At 29.0% G+C, this 23,012-nt stretch overlaps 1 protein-coding gene across 1 annotated transcript in view; it reads right to left on the bottom strand.

Moving 5' to 3' along the window:
• Window positions 1-10,126: 10,126 nt before the first annotated feature.
• The window catches only part of ciao2a (cytosolic iron-sulfur assembly component 2A), a 16,545-nt gene continuing 3,659 nt past the window's right edge, over window positions 10,127-23,012 (bottom strand). The window contains exons 3-5 of the mRNA XM_073832151.1: window positions 17,129-17,178; window positions 12,351-12,396; window positions 10,127-10,335 (exon numbers count right to left, since the gene is read on the bottom strand). Coding sequence (XP_073688252.1) covers window positions 10,235-10,335; window positions 12,351-12,396; window positions 17,129-17,178 — 197 coding nt within the window. The 3' untranslated portion in view covers window positions 10,127-10,234. The remainder of the gene's footprint in view (window positions 10,336-12,350; window positions 12,397-17,128; window positions 17,179-23,012) is intronic.

Here is a 23,012-nt window from a genome sequence, read left to right as displayed (position 1 = left end):
ATTCACACTGGAGCTTTAGAGTGCATAACGTGAATCATTTGATTCAAATTGAGGCTTCGGAGTGGGTTTGCAAATCTTTCGATTCAGGTCAGAACTTCGGAGTGTGGAACGTGAATCATTTGATTCAGATTGGTTTCGCAAATCATTTGATTTAAACTGTATCGCTAATTATTTGATTCAGATTGAGGCTTCTGAGCGGGTTCACAAATCTTTCGATTCGGGTTGAAACTCCGGACCGCGGAACGCAAATCCTTTGATTCATTCGGTTCCGTGAATCTTTTGATTCAAGTCAGAACTTCGGACTCCAGAACATGAATTGCTTGATTCAGTCAGTTTCATGAATCATTTGATTCATATCGGAGCTTCAGAGCACGAATTGTGAATCATTCGATTCAGGTCAGGGCTTTAGAGTGTGTATCACAAATCATTTGATTCAGATTGGTTTTGCAAATCATTGGATTTAGATTGACGCTTCAGAGTGGGTTTGCAAATCTTTCGATTCAAGTCGGAACTTCAGAGCGTGGAACACAAATAATTTGATTCACACTGGAGCTTTAGAGTGCATAATGTGAATCATTTGATTCAAATTGTTTTGCAAATCATTTGATTCAGATTGAGGCTTCGGAGTGGGTTTGCAAATCTTTTGATTTAGGTCAGAACTTCAGAGCGTGGAACACAAATAATTTGATTCACACTGGAGCTTTAGAGTGCATAACGTGAATCATTTGATTCAAATTGTTTTGCAAATCATTTGATTTAAACTGTATCACTAATCATTTAATTCAGATTGAGGCTTCGGAGTGGGTTTGCAAATCTTTTGATTCAGGTCAGAAGTTCGGAGTGTGGAACGTGAATCATTTGATTCAGATTGGTTTCGCAAATCATTTGATTTAAACTGTATCACTAATTATTTGATTCAGATTGAAACTTCGGACCGTGGAACGCAAATCATTTTATTCATTTGGTTTTGTGAATCTTTTGATTCAGGTCGGTACTTCGGACTTCAGAACGTGATTCATTTGATTCAATCGTTTCGTGAATCATTTGATTCATAGTGGAACTTCAGAGCACGAATTGCGAATCATTTAATTCAGATTTGTTTTGCAAATCATTTGATTCAGGTCAGAACTTCGGAGCATGGAACATGAATATTTGATTCAGTTTGGGGCTTTAGAGTTCATAATGTGAATTATTTGATTCAGATTTGTTTCACAAATCATTTGATTCAGGTCAGAACTTCGGAGCATGGAACATGAATCATTTGATTCAGATTGGGGCTTTAGAGTTCATAATGTGAATCATTTGATTCAGATTTGTTTCACAAATCATTTGATTCAGATGGGGGTTTCGGAGTGGGTTCGCAAATCTATGATTCAGGTCAGAACTTCGGAGCATGGAACACGAATCATTTGATTTAAATTGTATCGCAACTAATTTCATTCAGATAAGTTTTTTTTTTTTTTAAACTACAAATACCATGGTTAAACTATGATTAGTGTAGCAAAACCATGGTTAATTTTTGGTTACCATGGTTAAACTAGTGTAACAATAGTTTAAATATTTAATTAACAAAAGCCATTGTCAATTTGTGAGACAACCTGTACGGCTTTTCACATTTGCCAGACAGAAAATGTGCATTTTGAAGGCTGTCCAGTTCTCCAGGCACATAAACTTGGTCTTTATGCAGCGGCTTTAAGTTTTAATTTGTTGCAGAACGAAAAGTGTCTTCAAGTAGCGTTCCCCACAGACCTTCATTTACTCATAAATTGAAAAGCGCGACTCGAGGGAATCTCTGGCTCAGATGCTAAATCTCATCAAGGTTTAGGACTCAAAACGGAGCTCTGCTGTACCGGTTTCCAGCGGATTCAGTGCCTTCATTTGTCATTCATTGTGTGTCTTATGAGATAATGTGTCTCTGTTTCCAGCCAAGGCTTTTTCCTTGAGGAAGAGAGACTGATTACCTGGAATTGGGAATGAGAGCATTGTCAAAGTTCATTTTTTGAAACTATGCACAGAGTTTGTGACTCCAGACTGAAAGCCATGGTTTCTGATTACATAATGATGCAACTGACCAATCACAATCAAGCATTCCTGAGAGACACTATTTGATTGGACCCAATGTTTCAAGAACTTTTCGAACAAGTTACATTAGTTAACAGGGTAAATATAGTTTTTAATGTTTTTTTTTTCACATTAAATAAAATCTAAATGATAAAACCCTCAAAGATATTTTAGCTAGTTGCAAAGACAACATTTCTCATTTTGATTTAGTTTATCTTGATGTACTAAAATAACAAACTAAAATGGACATAATGTAATAAACTATATAGAAATAAAAAATAAAATTGCACAACAAAATGACTAAAACTTTAACTAGACTTAAAACAGGTAAAGGTAAAATACACACCTTTTTTAATAATAGTAAATTCTATAGATTTCACTCATAAAAACTCACATCACTTCTCTTAAATGTGTCACAAATTTCACACGTTACCAAAAAAACTACATTTAAAATTGACTGTTAAATTTTGAAGTTGTATTTATTTTTAGATATTTTTAAAAATACAAAAAATATTATAATTATATTTTTGTATTTTTCAAAAATATTAATATATATTATATATTAAAGATTTATTCAGATTAATTTTTTATACATTTTCCAGTTGATGGTAACTTGTAAAAAAACTAATAATAATAATAATTTCTATAGATTTCACCTAAAATATGCAAATATAGTCTTTTCCCTTATAAAATAGAAATTATTTTCAGTCACAGATTTCACAAATTATAAAAAAAAAGCAATTAACATAGACTTAAATGTTAAATTTAGATTTTTTTTAAATATAAAATATTTAAATATTTTATTTATTCTTAAGAACGCAATTAACATTGACTTAAATGTAAAAATTTGTTTTATATTTTTCAAATATTTTTTTAAATAAAACAATTCTATAGTAATATTTTTATTTGTTCTTAAGATTTATTTAATTGAAACTGAATTTTTAAAATACATTTTCCAGTTGATAGTATCTTGTCAAAAAAAATAAAAATAATAAAAATAATTTCAATAGATTTCACTAAAAAATTTGCAAATCTCCATTTTTTCCCTTATAAAATCTAATTATTTTCAGTCGAAAATTTCACAAATTACCAAAAAACTTAGCAATTAACATTGACTTTAATGTTAAATGAACAATTTTTATTTATTTAAAAAAAATATTTAAATATAAAAATATTTTAATAATAATAATATTATATTTATCCTTAAAGACTCAATTAACACTGACTTAAATGTAAAATTATTTATTTTTAAATATTTTTTCAAATATTTTTTTTAAATATAGAATTTTTTAAATAGTAATATTTTATTATTAAATATTTAAGATTTATTTATTTGACAACTGATTTTTTAAAATACATTTTCTAGTCGATAGTAACTTGTAAAAAAAACAAATAATAAAAATAATAATTTCTATAGATTTCACTCAAAAATGTGCAAATATTCTTTATTTTCAGTCACAAGTTTCACACATTACCAAAAAAAGCAATTAACATTGACTTAAATGTTAAATTTAGAATTATTTACTTTTACTTTTAATTAAAAAAATATATATATATTTGAATAATATTTGAATATATTGTTAAATATTTAAGATTTATGTATTTGACAACTGATTCTTTTTTATACGTTTCCAGTCGATAGTAAATACATTTCTACAGATTTCACTCAAAAATGCAAATATAGACCCTTATAACATCAAATTATTTTCAGCCACAAGTTTCACACATTACCAAAAAAAAAGCAATTAACATTGACATAAATGTTAAATTTAGAATTTTTTTTTTTATTAAAAAAATAATATAAAAATATTTGAATTTATTTATTTGACAAATAATGTTTTTTTATACATTTTCCAATCAATGGTAAATAAATTCATTTCTACAGATTTCACTCAAAAATGCAAATATAGACCCTTATAGCATCAAATTATTTTCAGTCACAAGTTTCACACATTACCAAAAAAAGCAATTAACATTGACTTAAATGTTAAATTTTTGAATTATTTACTTTTTTTAATTAAAAAATAACAATAATAAAAATATTTTAATAATATTTGAATATATTCTTAAATATTTCAGATTTATGTATTTGACAACTGATTCTTTTTTGCACGTTTTCCAGTCGATAGTAAATACATTTCTACAGATTTCACTCAAAAATGCAAATATAGACCCTTATAACATCAAATTATTTTCAGCCACAAGTTTCACACATTACCAAAAAAAGCAATTAACATTGACTTAAATGTTAAATTTAGAATTGTTATTTTTTTTATTTAAAAAAAATATAAAAATATTTTAATAATATTTGAATTTATTTGACAAATAATGTTTTTTTTTATAAATTTTCCAGTCAGTGTTAAATAAATTAATTTCAACCGATTTCACTCAAAAATGCAAATATAGACCCTTATAACATCAAATTATTTTCAGTCACAAATTTCACACATTACCAAAAAAAAGCAATTAACATTGACATAAATGTTAAATTTAGAATTATTTTTTTTATTAAAAAAATAATATAAAAATATTTTAATAATATTTGAATTTATTTATTTGACAAATAATGTTTTTTTATACATTTTCCAATCAATGGTAAATAAATTCATTTCTACAGATTTCACTCAAAAATGCAAATATAGACCCTTATAGCATCAAATTATTTTCAGTCACAAGTTTCACACATTACCAAAAAAAGCAATTAACATTGACTTAAATGTTAAAATTTTTGAATTATTTACTTTTTTAATTAAAAAATATATATATATATATATATATATATATATATATATATATATTTTAATAATATTTGAATATATTCTTAAATATTTCAGATTTATGTATTTGACAACTGATTCTTTTTTGTACGTTTTCCAGTCGATAGTAAATACATTTCTACAGATTTCACTCAAAAATGCAAATATAGACCCTTATAGCATCAAATTATTTTCAGTCACAAATTTCACACATTACCAAAAAAAGCAATTAACATTGACTTAAATGTTAAATTTAGAATTGTTATTTTTTTTATTAAAAAAATAATATAAAAATATTTTAATAATATTTCAATTTATTTATTTGACAAATAATGTTTTTTATACATTTTCCAATCAATGGTAAATAAATTAATTTCTACAGATTTCACTCAAAAATGCAAATATAGACCCTTATAGCATCAAATTATTTTCAGTCACAAGTTTCACACATTACCAAAAAAAGCAATTAACATTGACTTAAATGTTAAAATTTTTGAATTATTTACTTTTTTAATTTAAAAAAATATATATATTTTAATAATATTTGAATATATTCTTAAATATTTCAGATTTATGTATTTGACAACTGATTCTTTTTTGTACGTTTTCCAGTCGATAATAAATACATTTCTACAGATTTCACTCAAAAATGCAAATATAGACCCTTATAACATCAAATTATTTTCAGCCACAAATTTCACACAAAAAAAGCAATTAACATTGACTTAAATGTTAAATTTAGAATTGTTATTTTTTTTATTAAAAAAATAATATAAAAATATTTTAATAATATTTCAATTTATTTATTTGACAAATAATGTTTTTTATACATTTTCCAATCAATGGTAAATAAATTAATTTCTACAGATTTCACTCAAAAATGCAAATATAGACCCTTATAGCATCAAATTATTTTCAGTCACAAATTTCACACATTACCAAAAAAAGCAATTAACATTGACTTAAATGTTAAATTTAGAATTGTTATTTTTTTTATTAAAAAAATAATATAAAAATATTTTAATAATATTTCAATTTATTTATTTGACAAATAATGTTTTTTATACATTTTCCAATCAATGGTAAATAAATTCATTTCTACAGATTTCACTCAAAAATGCAAATATAGACCCTTATAGCATCAAATTATTTTCAGTCACAAGTTTCACACATTACCAAAAAAAGCAATTAACATTGACTTAAATGTTAAAATTTTTGAATTATTTACTTTTTTAATTAAAAAAAATATATATTTTAATAATATTTGAATATATTCTTAAATATTTCAGATTTATGTATTTGACAACTGATTCTTTTTTGTACGTTGTCCAGTCGATAGTAAATACATTTCTACAGATTTCACTCAAAAATGCAAATATAGACCCTTATAGCATCAAAATATCTTCAGCCACAATTTTCACAAGTTACAAAAATAAAAGCATAGCATTGACTTAAATGTTAAATCATAAAGTAGAAAGACTAAAATCTTTGTTTACCACTTGAAACGTCATTCTTACAGTGTAGTATTGTACAAAACCTACATTATTTTTAGATTTGCATGCACAAATTTCTCAGAAATGGCATTTTGCTTCAAGTCTTTAAGACCAAAAACACAATTTAGATTGGCTCTAAATTCACTGATTGTGTTTCCATATAATGATTAGTTCTTTGATGTTATTGCAGATCTTTGTAAATTCTCAGCTATTAGCAAAATCCATCTGGTTACAAATAAAACAAAAAAACAATCAGCATTCAGACAGTAAACCCGTTAATGTTGTTCAGCGTAAATATGTGAGGAGACGGATGTATTTGTCTTCAGTCTCCAACTTTATCTGCGTTCATGTACATTGGAGGCCTTCATTAATAAGGCTTTGAAGCCTGATAAAAACTGGAAGCTTGACTTGAGATGTTAAAGCTGCGGTCAGTCAGCTGTCCAGAGCAATTTGACTAGCGTTTAATATTTTAGGACCATCTTAAAGAAGACTTTGTGACTTTGGATTTGGATGTGAAAATGAATCGGCGTTGGCAGACTGTGTGTTATCCAGTGTGTCGCACTGAGACGCTGAACAAGATCCTGTCAGACAGTAAATAATCTGTTTTAGCAGATGTGCACCACTGATGTTGAGGATGTTGAGCGCCACCATTTGGCAGCTTGTGTCACTACAGCATTCACAACCGAGACAAATATAAACATCAAAATTAATGATCAAATTCTTTTTCTTATAATAAATAATTATAATAATTATTAAATTAAATTATCATGATTTTTTAAAAATGTTAATATTATTTTATTATTTTTATACATTTATTTTTATTTTTTGTAACTATTATTGAAACAATTATATAAATATTTAAAATTTCATTTTTATTTAGAATTAATATTATAATAATTATATGAATGATAGTTATTTAATTTCAGTATAAATATACATTCAGAAATGATTTTGTATGAATTATATATTATAATCTAGTATTTATATGAATGATAATTATTTAAATACTTTTACAAATGTAGTATGAATTAGAATATTTTTACTAATATTATTAGATTAAACATCAATTAAAACATAATTAATTATAATAATTAATAAATAAATAAATATCATCATGATTATATACTTATTGTTTTTTAAAATTTAAAATTTTATTGTATTATTTTTTTTTTACATTTATTTCTATTTCTAATATACTATACTACATTTATAAACTATGGTTTAGTATGAATTATGAATTATGAATTTACATTATTTTTACCAATATTATTAGATAATTAAAACATAATTATCTATAATAATAATGAATGAATAAATAAATAAACACACACACACACACACACACACACACACACACACACACATATAGATTAAGATAAAATTATCATGATTATATACTTGTTTTTTTAAATTAATTTATATATATATATATATATATATATATATATATATATATATATATATATATATATATATATATACATATATACACTTTTTTCATATACTATACTACATTTATAAACTATGGTTTAGTATGAATTGTTTACATTATTTTTACTAATAGTATTAGATAATTAAAACATAATTAAATATAATAATAATAATGAATAAATAAATAATTATTATTATTATTACTAGTACTATTAAAAGTATTATTCAATTCAACTAAGACGTTTTTATTTTTGTTTTTGCACTTAAATATACATTTAGAAATGATTTAGTATGAAATTATTATTACTCGATAATGACAAATTACTAATATCTAGTATTTAATTGTTTTAAGAAATATTATTTATTATAAGGATAATTATAATTATTATATAAATTTTATTTTAAAATATATTTATTATATATTTTTATTTAAATATACACATTTACAAATTATTTAGTATGAATTCTATTCATTTTGTTATTGAAAACAATTGTAGAAATAGTATTTAATATATAGTTTTATAATAATAATAATATGAATGTGACGATTTTTATCATTATTTTGTTTTTAAATTTAAATGTACATTTACAAATTATTTAGTATGACTATATTATTATGAAATATATTTATTTTATATTTAATATTTCATTTTTATTTAGAATTATTAAAAGAATGATGATTGTTAATTTTTTATTAAAATATACATTTACAAATTATTTAGTATGAATTCTATTCTTGTAACTATTAAGACAATTATATAAATATTTAATATTTCATTTTTATTTAGAATTAATATTATAATAATAATATGAATGATAGTAATTTAATTTCAATATAAAAAATATTATAATTCATACAAAATCATTTCTGTATATGTTATAATTATTATAGTATTTATATGAATCACAATTATTTAATTTAAATATATTAACAAATGGAGTATGAATTATATTCTTATATTTATAATTTAATGGTTCATTTTTATTTTATTTAGAATTAATATAATTATATGAATGACTTTTTATTTTAAATATACATTCAGAAATATAGTATTAAATACATTTTTGTTATTATTAAACTAAACTATATAAATAATTTATACATTTAGAAATAATTATATTGTAATTATAATTAAAATTATAAAAAATATATTATATTTAAAATTATTATAATATGAATTTATTTAAAAAAACTAATTGGAATTTTTTTTTGAATAATTATGATTATTTTTCAATTTAAATATAGATTTAGAACTTTAGTATGAATTATATAATTATTAAATATATTAAATTTTATTTATAATTATAATTCTATGAATGATAATTATTTTTTATTTAAATATACATTTAGAAATTATCTAGTATGAGTTATTAAAAATAATTATATTGTTTATTTAGAATAATTATTATAATTCTATGAATGATTATTTCATTTTTAATTTAAATATACATTTTTTAAATTACATTGTTGCTATTATTAAGTAATTGAGAAAATTCTACAATAATAATAATAGTAATTATAATTATTTAATGTTTAATGTAAATATACATATTATTAGGTTCAAATTAACTTTTCAGTATAAATTCAATTAAATCAGGTACCACACCTTTTGACAAATAAAATAAGGTTTTATTGAAGGTAATTTAAGTTTTATCATTTAAAGTTTTATACAAGGTTTGCTATGATTTCACTTCAAAACTCATTTCCAGCGTAAAAAAAAATTGAATTCACAATACAAACTGCAATAGGCCTATAAAACACACAAATACAAACATCACTTCTCCAAGCAGGTTTTATTCATAAGATCTCGAGTTCTACAAATATAGACTTTTCCTTACAAAATGAAATTATTTACAAACTCATCTTCGTCTGTTACTAGTTCATTTCGCATATAGACTGCAGGATCGATAACAAAGCTCTGACATTTATTGTTATATTTCCACAAACATGTACATTTTTAATATTATAAACCTGTTTTAGAGAATATCCAAGCTGCTCTTCTCCATAGTGAAAGGGAATGAGGACGGATGCTGATGAGCTCCAGAAATACCAATAAAGCACATTTCGGTATCATAAAATTACATTTAGGTCATATATTGGCTCTTAAATGACCATTTTAATGCTTTTTGTGTCTTTTGAAGCATTTCATGTTACAATGTATGGGAAACGAAGTTAGATGAGGCCTTGAGGGATAGTTCGTTTCTCAACTCTTGGCTGAAATATTGTTTCTTTTGTGGTTTGATGCTTGTTTCAAGTTGAAGTTGAACAGGAAGTGGCTGTTTTGCCTCTCAGTTTGAGGACGAGTCGAACTCAGAAGAACAAACAAACGAAGCCGAAGACAGGCAGAAAGGCCAGAGACGGCAGACGTCCTGCTGTTATGAAAGCATAAAGGCCATCTCTGCGTATCGATCGCTTTTTTCCTGCTATTTACAGCGGCGACTGCTATTTGACAGAGTAAGGTTTCATCAGACAGTCGCTTTGAGAAGCCAAAGTCAGTCGTCCGGTTCGATGACGCACTGCTCCACGATCTCCCGCAGGTTGGGGTTCTCCATGGCGGCCGCCACACGCTCCTTATCATTGATCTGTTTGTTGACTGTGAGAGGAAGACAGGAAAACCAGTTTAGAGATACAACAACACCAACTCTGTCTTACACAGACGCCCTTCGCTTGTGGATGTCAATGCTGGATTGTGACGAATCAGGCCAGTTATGCAAATTATATTTATGGAATATTTAGATATTGTTAAACAAAGTGTTAGCTTTCTCCCTTTTGACCGCTACAAAGTTTGTCAATGGATGATAAACAAACAATTGTATTTAAAATGATTAAATTGAATTGAATTGTTTCATTTACAAAACTGTGTTGTATAAAATGTAGTTTATGATATATTATTAATGAATATATATTTATGTATTTAATTAAATGATTGAATGCAAAGTATGTATTTTTCATTTGGAAAATACATTTCACGATCATAATGTCTTTATATATTTAAATGTGCGTTATTACATTTTATATATGTCAGTTTATAATATAATATAAAATTACATATTTGAATGTGTATATATTTTAACAAATAATACTTTTTAATTTATTTTCTTACTATATTAATATATGCATGCATTTAATTTAATGATTGAATGCAATGAAAATAAGTATATATTGAACTTTTTAATTTGGAAAATACATTTCATGATCAATGCATGTATATATTTGAATAAATATTCAGTATTATTTTTTCTATAAATGCAAGTTTTCTATATATATATATATATATATGTGTGTATATATATGTATATGTGTGTGTGTGTGTGTGTGTGTGTGTGTATATATATATATATATATATATATATATATGTATATGTGTGTGTGTGTGTATATATATATATATATATATATATATATGTATATGTGTGTGTGTGTGTATATATATATATATATATATATATATATGTATATGTGTGTGTGTGTGTGTGTGTGTGTATATATATATATATATATATATATATGTATATATGTGTGTGTGTATATATACATATATATACATATATATATATATATATATATATGTATGTATATATATGTGTGTGTGTGTATATATGTGTGTGTGTGTGTATATGTTTAGGCAAGTTATATTATTCAAAATTTACTTAATGTTTATAATTTAGTTGAATAATGCAAAGTATAAATAATGTTTTATTTATAAAATACACATTTAATAAATCACTTAAATACAAATATATATTTATAAATATATTGTTTATATATAAAAAAATTTAATATGTATTTAATTCAATTGAATGTAATAAAAATAAGTAGATTTAACTTATATATATAAAATTCAGAATTTACTTAATTTTATAAATGTTTATAATTCATAATCACTTAAATCTATACTTATTAATACAAAATATATTTATCATTAATTAATACATTTGAAGAAATAATTCTCTGTAATATATTATATATATATATATATATATATATATACACACACACACGAATGTAATGAAAATAAATATTAAAATAAACACATTTCATAAAACCGTTATGAATACAATATATATTACTCTATAATTTATTCATAAAACACACAATTATATGTAAATGATAAATATATTTAGATATATTCAATTTAATGCCTGCAATAAATAATATATTTAGTCACAAACAAAAATCATATCAAAATCTGATGAAAAACCTTTATGTAAAGTTGTTTGTTTTATGTTTTAATGAATCATTACTTATAGTACTTGCATAGTGAAAATAAATATTTAATTTGAGTCAATTTAGTAGTTGTGTGTGCATATTATTTGCTGTAATTAACTTGTTTAATGGAAATAAACTATGTCACTCGACTTAAACTGAACAAATACATGAACTAAAACTCGTGTTGCATATCTGTTGCATTTTTAAAGATGCTAAAGTTACGTAGAAGCGATTTAGCTCTGAAACTGAATCGTCCTTGTGCTGCATTACATTCAGAAACGCGTTGGCTCATGAAAACAAGCTTGCGTGTTCATGTACGAGAACATCTGAGCCCGAGGGCTGTTTGAACGTCACTCCGGCGGCATTTAGAAAGCAGAAACTGTTGTAATGAACACTCACTATCCTCCTCGGTTGAGTGCGTTCCCTCAGTTATGTAAATCTCCAGCTGGAAGGGAATAAAACAAGAAAGAAAATGCGATCAGAGTCCAAAAAAAAAGGAAAAACATGAAACATCACAGAGAAACAGAAAGCGCTCCGGCCGCTCCAGACAATAGCTGTCGCTTGTGCTTTCATTTAGCGGCCTTTCATCAGCGTGACAACTCATTACAAACCTCCACGGCGTGAGGAGGGCAGAGGGAGATTGTTTACACTCCTGTTTCCACTCTCAGAAAAAAACACAGCATCTGAACATCCAGGGAATCAAAGTCTGGCGTCGGGAATCGGGTGTTAAAGCGGAGACGCGCTGAATGAAGATGAGCTTTAAAGAACTAATATCTACAGATTATTTACTCACGCTCCTTGTCATCCAAGATGTTCATGTCTTTCTTTCTTCAGTCATACGGAAATAGTTTTTTGTGGACAACATTTCAGGATTTCTCTCTATATAATGGACTTCTATGGTGCCCCCGAGTTTGAACGTCCAAAATAGAGTTTAAATGTAGCTTCAAAGAGCTCTAAATGATCCCAGCCGAGGAAGAAGGGTTTTATCTAATGAAATGATTGGTTATTTTCTAAAAAAAAAAAAAAAAAATTAATAGGGTACAATGGGGCTAAAGGCACCCCCTAAGAAAAAACATTTACTTTTCAATGTGCCCAAAGAATATGATTGCAGAAAAATACATTCGTTTGTATTGAACATTTATGCAGCAACATAAAAAGTACTGGAAACGGTGCAGTAAAAATAAAAATATATTTCATTGGGCCCTATCATTATAATTAGGCTTTTTGTGGTAATAAAAATGTAGATGTAAGTGAACAATAGTCTTTAAATAAAATAAAAAAAAATAGCTTCAAATAAAAAACCAAAAGCAAGAAATCATATGGTTTTATTGCACAAAACTGCTGAAATACATAATGTATTATAAACAATAGAGCACTTGTGAATGTGAACTCCGAAATGTCCAAATGACAGGCCAATTTTTGTAAGATCTCATTAGGAATTTGTATCTTCTGTGGTTAGATATCAATATGTCAATAAGAAGAACCTATAAATGCATCATCAAAAACCATGTTTGATCTTCAAGAAACCATAGAGACAATTTAGTCTCATTACTGTTTTGGAGAAACAATCAAGATGTTAAAGAGATCCTATTAGATGTCTTCATTTTCTGTGGGAAGAAACCATCCAAAAAACCATCAAGACAATTCCAGCGTGCTCCAAATAGCAAGAAATAACAATAAAGTACATTATTTTTAAAATTAAAATTACTATTGGTCTATTTTGCACCCTCGCTTGGGAATGTGAACTCCAAAATGTCCAAATGATCTCATTAGGCATTTTTAATTCTGTGTGTAGAAACCAATGTCCATGTGAAAAGGCCATAATTTGTCATCAGAAACATGTCACAAAGACCATGAAGATCCACAAAGACATTTCCAATGTGCTCCAAAAGGAATCATTAAAGAAACATTTTTCAAAAGCAAACATTTTAACTGATTATCACAAGTGACTTTGTTTCTTCAGCAGAACAAAAACGTTAAAAAAAGTTTTTAACGAAAACCGGTGCAGTCTATGGACGTGGCTGTGTATCAAAGGTAAAAAAAATGATATAAATACTGTTCAGTTTCTCGCAAAAACTGATCATTTCGTGTCTTAGGACATCAGTGTATCGTCACGAGCTGCAGGGTGTAATTTGGATTTGTCTGTGCATGTTTTTGTTTACTTTTAAAGGTCTGGTACCCATCCACTCACATTATTTGGCTGGCAGACTGCACCGGTTTGAGCTAAAAATCTTTGTTTGTGTTCTGCTGAAGAAACAAAGTCACCTACATCTTGGATGCCCTGGGGGTAAGCAGATAAACATCACATTTTCATTTTTGGGTGAACTATCACTTTAACTTTCTTCCATAAGAACCATTCAGTCAAAGGTTTTTTAAAGAACCATCTTTTTCTTAATTTCTATAATCTGAAGAACCTTCTTTTGTCACAAAGAACCTTTTGTGAAACAGAAATGTTGAAGGTTCCTTATGAAACCATTTAGACCAAAAAGGTTCTTGTATGGCATCGTGAAGCACTTTAATTTATAAGAGTGTACACAGAGCTAGATGAGCGTTTGAAATTAAAAAGTTTATAAACTCTTATTTTTTTTTTTTTTTTTTTTTTTAGAGCCCTTTGAAGCTGCATTTAAACTGCATTTTGAAAGTTCAAACTCGGGGGGAATCATAGAAGTCCATTATATGGAGAGAAATCCTGAAGTGTTTTCTACAAAAACATAATTTCTTTACGTTTACATTTAAATTTTTTTTTACATTTATTCATTTGGCTGACGCTTTTATCCAAAGCGACTTACAATTGGGGAGAACAGCAAGCGATTCATCCTAAGAGTCAGATCGAAGAGGGAAGTGCTCGAAAAAAAACATATATCAGGCATTGTTAGATGAGTACATGCTTTAAAGACAAGATCAAGAAAGTTATTTTATTTATTTATTTATTTTTATTGGGTCAGATAGATTTGAAAGAGATGGGTTTTCAGCAGTCGTTTGAAAGCTGTTAAGGAGACAGCATTCCGGATAGGTGTGGGAAAAACGTTCCACCAGGCAGGAACAGTGACCGAGAATGTTCTGGAAAGTGATTTCATGCCTCTCTGTGGTGGTACAATAAGGCGTCTTTCACTAGAGGATCTCAGACTTCTGGAAGGAGTGTAGATGTGTAGTAGTGAATGGAGGTAGGCAGGTGATGAGCCGGTGGCTGTCCTATATGCCAGCATCAGTGTCTTGAATTTGATGCGTGCTGTAACCGGTAGCCAGTGCAGGGATATAAAGAGAGGTGAGACATGGGCCTTCTTGGGCTCATTGAAGACGAGTCGTGCTGCTGCATTCTGAATCATTTGTAGAGGTCTGATTGTACATGCTGGAAGACCAGCTAAAAGAGCATTGCAGTAGTCCAGCCTAGAAATAACCAGCGCCTGGACGAGGAGTTGTGCAGCATGCTCTGTTAGGAAGGGCCTGATCTTTCTGATGTTGTACAACGCAAACCTGCAAGATCGAGCAGTTTTAGCAATGTGGTCTTTGAAAGTTAATTTGTCATCAAAGATTACACCAAGATTTCTGGCTGAAGTCGATGGGGTAATTGTTGATGAACCTAACTGGATGGAGAAGTCATGCTGTAGAGTTGGAGTGGCGGGAAAGACAAGGTGCTCAGTCTTTGCCAGATTGAAGAAAGAAAGACACGAACATCTTGGATGACAAGAGGGTGAGTAAATTATCTGTACATCGTTGTTCTGGAAGTGAACTTCTTTAATGATGAGGACGTACCTCATGAAAAACTCCCATCTCATTTTCTCCTCCAACTTCAAAATCGTCCTACATTGCAGTCTTACCTCTTTTTTTTTGTGTAAAGGGCATTTGATCATCTTTGTATGTTCACTTTGTAAACACTGGGTCGGTACTTCTGCAGCGATGTAGGAGAAAAAGAGATGGGAGACTGTCTTAAACCAGAATTCACAGAGTACACTCTTAAAAATAAAGGTGCTTTAAAAGGTTCTTAACAGCGATGCCATAGAAGAACCATTCAGTCAAAGGTTCTTTAAAGAACCATCTCTTTCTTACCTTTTTATAATCCGAAGAACCTCCTTTTGTCACAAAGAACCTTTTGTGAAACAGAAATGTTGAAGGTTCTTTATGAAACCATTTAGACAAAAAAGGTTCTTGTATGGCATCGTGAAGCACTTTAATTTATAAGAGTGCACACAGAGCTAGATGAGCGTTTGAAATTAAAAAGTTTATAAACCCTTATTTTTTTTCTTTTTGTTTTTTTTTTTAGCCCTTTGAAGCTGCATTTTTGAAGTTCAAACTCGGGGGAACCATAGAAGTCCATTATATGGAGAGATATCCTGAAATGTTTTCTACAAAAACATAATTTCTTTACGGCTGAAGAAAGAAAGACATGAACATCTTGGATGACAAGGAGGTGAGTGAATGATCTGTACATCGTTGTTCTGGAAGTGAACCTCTTTAATGATGAGGACGTACCTCATGAAAAACTCCCATCTCATTTTCTCCTCCAACTTCAAAATCGTCCTACATTGCAGTCTTACCTCTTTTTTTTTTTTTGTAAAGGGCATTTGATCATCTTTGTATGCTCACTTTGTAAACACTGGGTCGGTACTTCTGCAGCAATGTAGGAGAAAAAGAGATGGGAGACTGTCTTAAACCAGAATTCACAGAGTACACTCTTAAAAATAAAGGTGCTTTAAAAGGTTCTTAACAGCGATGCCATAGAAGAACCATTTTTGGTTCCACAAAGAACCATTCAGTCAAAGAACCATCTCTTTCTTACCTTTTATAATCCGAAGAACCTTCTTTTGTCACAAAGAACCTTTTGTGAAACAGAAATGTTGAAGGTTCTTCATGAAACCATTTAGACAAAAAAGGTTCTTGTATGGCATCGTGAAGCACTTTAATTTATAAGAGTGCACACAGAGCTAGATGAGCGTTTGAAATTAAAAAGTTTATAAACCCTTATTTTTTTATTTTTGAGCCCTCTGAAGCTGCATTTTTTAAGTTCAAACTCGGGGGAACCATAGAAGTCCATTATATGGAGAGAGATCCTGAAATGTTTTCTACAAAAACATAATTTCTTTACGGCTGAAGAAAGAAAGACATGAACATCTTGGATGACAAGGAGGTGAGTGAATGATCTGTAAATCTGTAAATCTCCTTTAATGATGAGGACATACCTTATGCTTGAACGGCAGGCAGCGCTGAAGTTTGACTTGTAAGCACAGACCTGCAGGAAGAGGAAATAACAGGTGGCAAAGTCAGTTTAATTAGCCGTTCATTGTAATGCAGACGGTCGACCGCATCAAAGCCCTTCCTGAGCACTAGAGCGGCTCTCAGGAGATGGAGCGGCTGAGGTAAAACACGAATAATGAGGGTGTATTTACAATTCTGTGTGACCGATAGGGGTTGATTAAACTCTCCACATATTGACTGGAGAAAAGAAACAACAAGTGAACCTCAAGTCCAGGGGCTTCACTAAGGCCAGAACTTACTAAAGCTGTCTGTTTTATGGCAATTTGAGAATGTGATTTTGAGCGCGATTCAGTGTTGTTTTTGACAACCATCTTAGATTTAGTCTTATGGACTAAAATGCTTCTTAGTTTTAGTCAAATTTTAGTCACTTCTATATGTGATAGTTTTAGTCCAATTTTAGTCGACGAAAAGTCAAAAAGGTTTTAGTCTAGTTTTAGTCAAAAAAAGGGGAAAAAGTAGTCTTTTAACAAATTAATGTAGGTCAGTAAGTATTTTGCTGTTGGGTAGTGTCACTTATAAGTTCTGAAAATAGCAGATCTATAGTTCAACACATTGTGAGCTTCCGGATCGACTATTTTCACCAATAATTACAATAATGAAGGCATGTTTTAGAACATAAAAGACAAACAAGGATGGAATGCTAAAACGGCTTGCCATACTAGTATAGCAAAGAGTATTTAATGCTAAAACGGCTTGCCATAGCGTCAGATACTTTTTAAGTTTTAATTGGCATGCACAATAAGCGGAAATGTCATGCATTTTAAATGTCTGACGGACCACCCACTAACATTTTCGTCTATTCTCGTCTCGTCAACGAAAACTCACACATGTCTCGTCATGTTTTAGTCATCAACGAGCCATTTTTATCTCGTCATCGTCTCGTTATCGTCATGAAAAAAAGTGGCGTCAACTAAATGATTTCGTCATCGTCATCGTCATCGTTGACGAAAACAACACTGGCGCGATTTGGCGTAGCTTGTCAGCGATGTTGACCAATTTGGCATCGTACGATGTCTAATGTGAACGGAGGCGGGGCGGAGGATCGCGATGCCGATGGCATCGTCTATCGACCCAACCCTAAAGGCGCGGTCACACTAGACTTTGAGCATGCGAAATTCCTTCGTCTTTTTAAAAGTTAAATTCAGCACATGACACTAATAATACATTTTAAATGTAAAAACACGCACTTTACCGCAGTGCTGCAGTTTTAAATGTTTGAATTTAAGGTTCTTTTCATTCAGCTAGAGGTCATGCTGTGACGTATCGATCTCCTGTTGGTCCCACAGAGTCATGTGATGCGAATTCGTTGGTCAGAGTTCACCAAGCTTGAACTTTCAGACGCAGCGAAATGCGAAAATATTTTGCATGGGCTTGCGTTTCCGGTCTAAAGCGTTCGCATGCGTATGAATGGAAGTCAATGGAACGAAAAGCGCAGTGTGACCGCACCTTAATTCAGGTCAGTACTAAATAAAAAATAACATGCATTTTGTATGATCTTTATTTCTAATTACTTCTAACGCCTTTGTGTGTCTTATGGTTGAAGACCACTGTAGCTCACGATTTCTATACTGTGCTGCACACACACATCAGTCAGACTGCTGCTTATGAAGTCTGATCAGACGTGGCTCTTGGAGGGAAAACCACAGATTTCAGAAGCTCAGCATCCCATGATGTCAATCAATAACGCTTCTGATTAGCGGTGTAGATCGATCACTGAATCACTACAGGAAGAAACCTCTATATGTGACGCATACAAACAACCTGCCAAGAACATGCCTGGCCTCAAAATCAAAAGATGTGACATTTATATTTACATTATGATGATTGTAAATGTTATGGTAGGCTTTCTCATTAATGTACTGCTGAAAAATATTAACTGTATATTAGTTAATTTTTATTATATTATTTATATATTTGTATGATATTATGTATTATATATTATTCTGTATTATATTAATACTATATTTTATTATAAATCATTTGACGTTTTTACGATACATTTATGATACATGATACGTTGCATATTTATTTTATGTATTATATGTGACCCTGGACCACAAAACCAGTCTTAAGTCGCTGGGGTATATTTGTAGCAATAGCCAAAAATACATTGCATGGGTCAAAATTTTTGATTTTTCTTTTATGCCAAAAATCATTAAGAAATTAAGTAAAGTTCATGTTCCATGAAGATATTTTGTAAAATTCCTACTGTAAACATATCAAAATGTAATTTTTGATTAGTAATATGCATTGTTAAGAACCTAATTTGGACAACTTTAAAGGTGATTTTCTCAGTCTTTTTGATTTTTTTGCATCCTCAGATTTCTGATTTCAAATAGATGTATCTCAGCCAAATATTGTCCTATCCTAACAAACCATACATCAATAGAAAGCTTATTTATTGAGCTTTCATATGATGTATAAATCTTAGTTTTGTCAAATTTAACCTTATGACTGGTTTTGTGGTCCAGGGTCACATATTTGATTTATTATAAATTATATTTCATATATTATTTTTAGTTTTTTATGATATGTATTATATAATATTCTATATAATATTAATACTATTATTATTATTCATTATTTTAATTTATTATAATATATATATTATTATAAATTAATATTATATATTAGATAAAAAATATATATTATTAATATATTTATGCATCATGGTAGCATTTTTTTTTCTTCCTTTAATTTTATAAATGTACACTACCAGTCTACCAACTACCTACTACAAAGTTTTTGGACAAACATTTATTTGATGTAAAAGTAATATTTATACAATTTAAAATAATTTTCTATTTGAATACATTTTAAAATATAATTTATTTCTGTGATCAAAGCTGAATTTTCAGCATCATTACTCCAGTCTTCAGTGTCACACGATCCTTTAGAAATCATTCTAAAATGCTGATTTGCTGTTCAAGAAACATTTTCTTATTATTGTCAATATTTAAAACAGTTGAGTACATTTTTTCAGGATACTCTGATGAATAGAAAGATCCAAAGATCAGCATTTATCTGAAATAGAACGCTTTTGTAACATTTTACACTATACCGTTTAAAAACTATATATATATATATATATATATATATATATATATATATATATATATATATATATATATATATATATATAATATATATAGATATAGATATAGATATATAGATATAGATATATAGATATAGATATAGATACATTTTATGTTAATCAAAACTAAAAATCATTCTACATTATTCAAAATTATTTATGATTTTATTATTTATACATGGGAGTATTTGTTGTCCGTCCTATAATGGATGCAAGAAAAAAGCACTTAATTATTATACATTTTTTTTCATTTCATTATTATGAAAATAATTTTCTAACAGGCTTCAGTTTCCTAAAGCAAAGTGTTATTTCTACAGATTTAATTAGTCTTTTGATTCTGTAGTGAAATATGCCACTTTGTGACATTCACTGTCTTATGCATGCTGTGGATTGAAATTATTAATAAGTATAATTATTTATTTATATGGTTCGCTGTGAACATTCAGACAGTCAAGCTGCACATGACACCGAACAGACGTCAGCAATCTGATCATCACAGCCACATAATGAACAACTTCTGTAGCATCAAGCTTGATTAGAGCTCGTTTTTTTGTGTGGACTAATTCACTGAATGCAGTCTGGCTTGTGTTTTTCTGTGGTTTTTGACGCTGTACAGTGTGTCTGGACACAGCCTTTGTTTCCTTCATTGTTTTTTGTGCTATCTGTGAAGTGCAGTGGTGTTCGTCTGGGGTCATGTGACGCTTTCATCTTATCATTTCTCTCTCACACACACCTATCAGAGTGGCCAGAGAGCAGTGCGGGACGGTTGGGGAGAACCTGATGATGATCAGATACTCCTCGTCCCCGAGCTCTTGGACCTCCACGCACTTCTCCGTCACAACGTCCAGCTCCTCCAGAGTGTTGGGCTTTTCCGGGTCACGGATCGTCCGAATCACGTCTGCGGAAACATTATCAACACAACAGTAAATGGCAAGAATTTACCACCATATTCCATATAACAAAACACTTTTTATAACCTATGAAATACTGTACCATGGTAAAACATTAAAGAGGTATATATTATGGTAATGGGTCCACACCATGGTATAAATGAAAATACCATGGTATTACCAACTGACACCATCAATGTACCATGGTATTACCTCTTCTTCTTTTTTTTATTGTGGACATGTATTATGGTGATATTCCAGAATTATTTAAAGTGCTACGGAAATATTATGGAACATGATTATAGTAATGATTCAGTACTATGGTATTTCAAAATGGCACCATCAGTGTACCATGGTAATACCATACCATGTTTTTATTAGGGAAAACATAGTAATATCATAGTATTTTTAAAGTAGCAGGTAAAATATCTTGCATAACTAGGGTAATGTTTTAGTATTGTAGTATTAATATATAATATGATGGTATTTCCACCTGACACCATCACTGTACTTTGGTAATACCTTGTTTGTTAATTTTGGACATGTACCATGGTAATATTATGGTATTCTTTAAAGTAGCAGGTAAAAACATCTTACAAAACTAGGGTAATGTTTTAGTACCATAGTTTAAATATAAAATATCATGGCATTTTCACCTGACACCATCATTATACACTGGTAATACCTTGCTTTTTTTTTTTGTGGATTTACTATAGTAATATTAGGGTATTCTTTGGAGTACTTGGTAATGGTTATCATAATGATTCACTACTGTGGTATATACTAAAGTACCATAGTATTTCACTCTGACACTATCGATTTACCATGGTAAACCTTGTTTACTTATTGTGGATCTGTACCATGGTAATACATTAAATAGGCAAATATTATAGTAATGATTGCGTACCATGGTAATACCAAATGACACCATCAATGTACCATGGTATTACCTCTTTTTTTATATTGTGGACATGTATTATGATATATGATCATAGTAATAATTTAGTATTATGTTATATATTAAAAGTACCAGGGTATTTCAAAATGGCACCATCAATGTACCATGGTAATACCATGATTTTATTGGGGATAACATAATAATATCGTGGTATTTTTAAAGTAGCAGGTAAAAACATCTTCCATAAAAAGGACGTTTTAGTACCATAGTATATCTATAAAATATCAAGGTATTTGCATTCCAATTTTGGACATGTACCATGTTAATATGATTGTATTCTTTGAAGTACAAGGTAAAATATAGCTGCAAGCAGCGATGAAGGGCACAAGCCATCAGCGCAATCGCTACCCTGGTGCCATCAGGAAAACGATTGTGTTCTTTGAAGTACAAGGTAAAATATGTTATATTTATAGTAATAATTTAGTACCATGGTGAATATAAAAATAATATCAAGTGTGAAATACCATGGTATTACCACTTGATACCATCAATGTACTTCGGTAAACACGTTTTGTCCGTGCACATGTACCATGGTAATATTAGAGTATTATATAAAGTACCAGGGAAATGTTATAGTATATGATCGTGGTAATGACAGTACTAATGTATGTATATTAAAGTACCATGGTATTTCCATATGACACCATCACTGTACCATGGTAAACCCGTTTATTGTTAGCGTAGCATGGTAATATCATAGCAAGTACAAACTAAAATATGTTATATGAATATGATAATGTTTCAACATCATTGTAACAGCTATAAAAGTACTATAGTACTTCCATCTGACACTACCCTTGTATCATGGTAAACACCACAGTAGGTCTTTGTTAAGGTCATGACTCACCATACACCTCCAGCGCTTT

Source organism: Garra rufa, chromosome 25 (assembly GCF_049309525.1).
Source record: "Garra rufa chromosome 25, GarRuf1.0, whole genome shotgun sequence".
Classification (NCBI taxonomy): Eukaryota; Metazoa; Chordata; class Actinopteri; order Cypriniformes; family Cyprinidae; genus Garra; species Garra rufa.
Note: the sequence above shows the minus strand (reverse complement) of the source record. Positions and strands in the feature narration are given on the sequence as shown.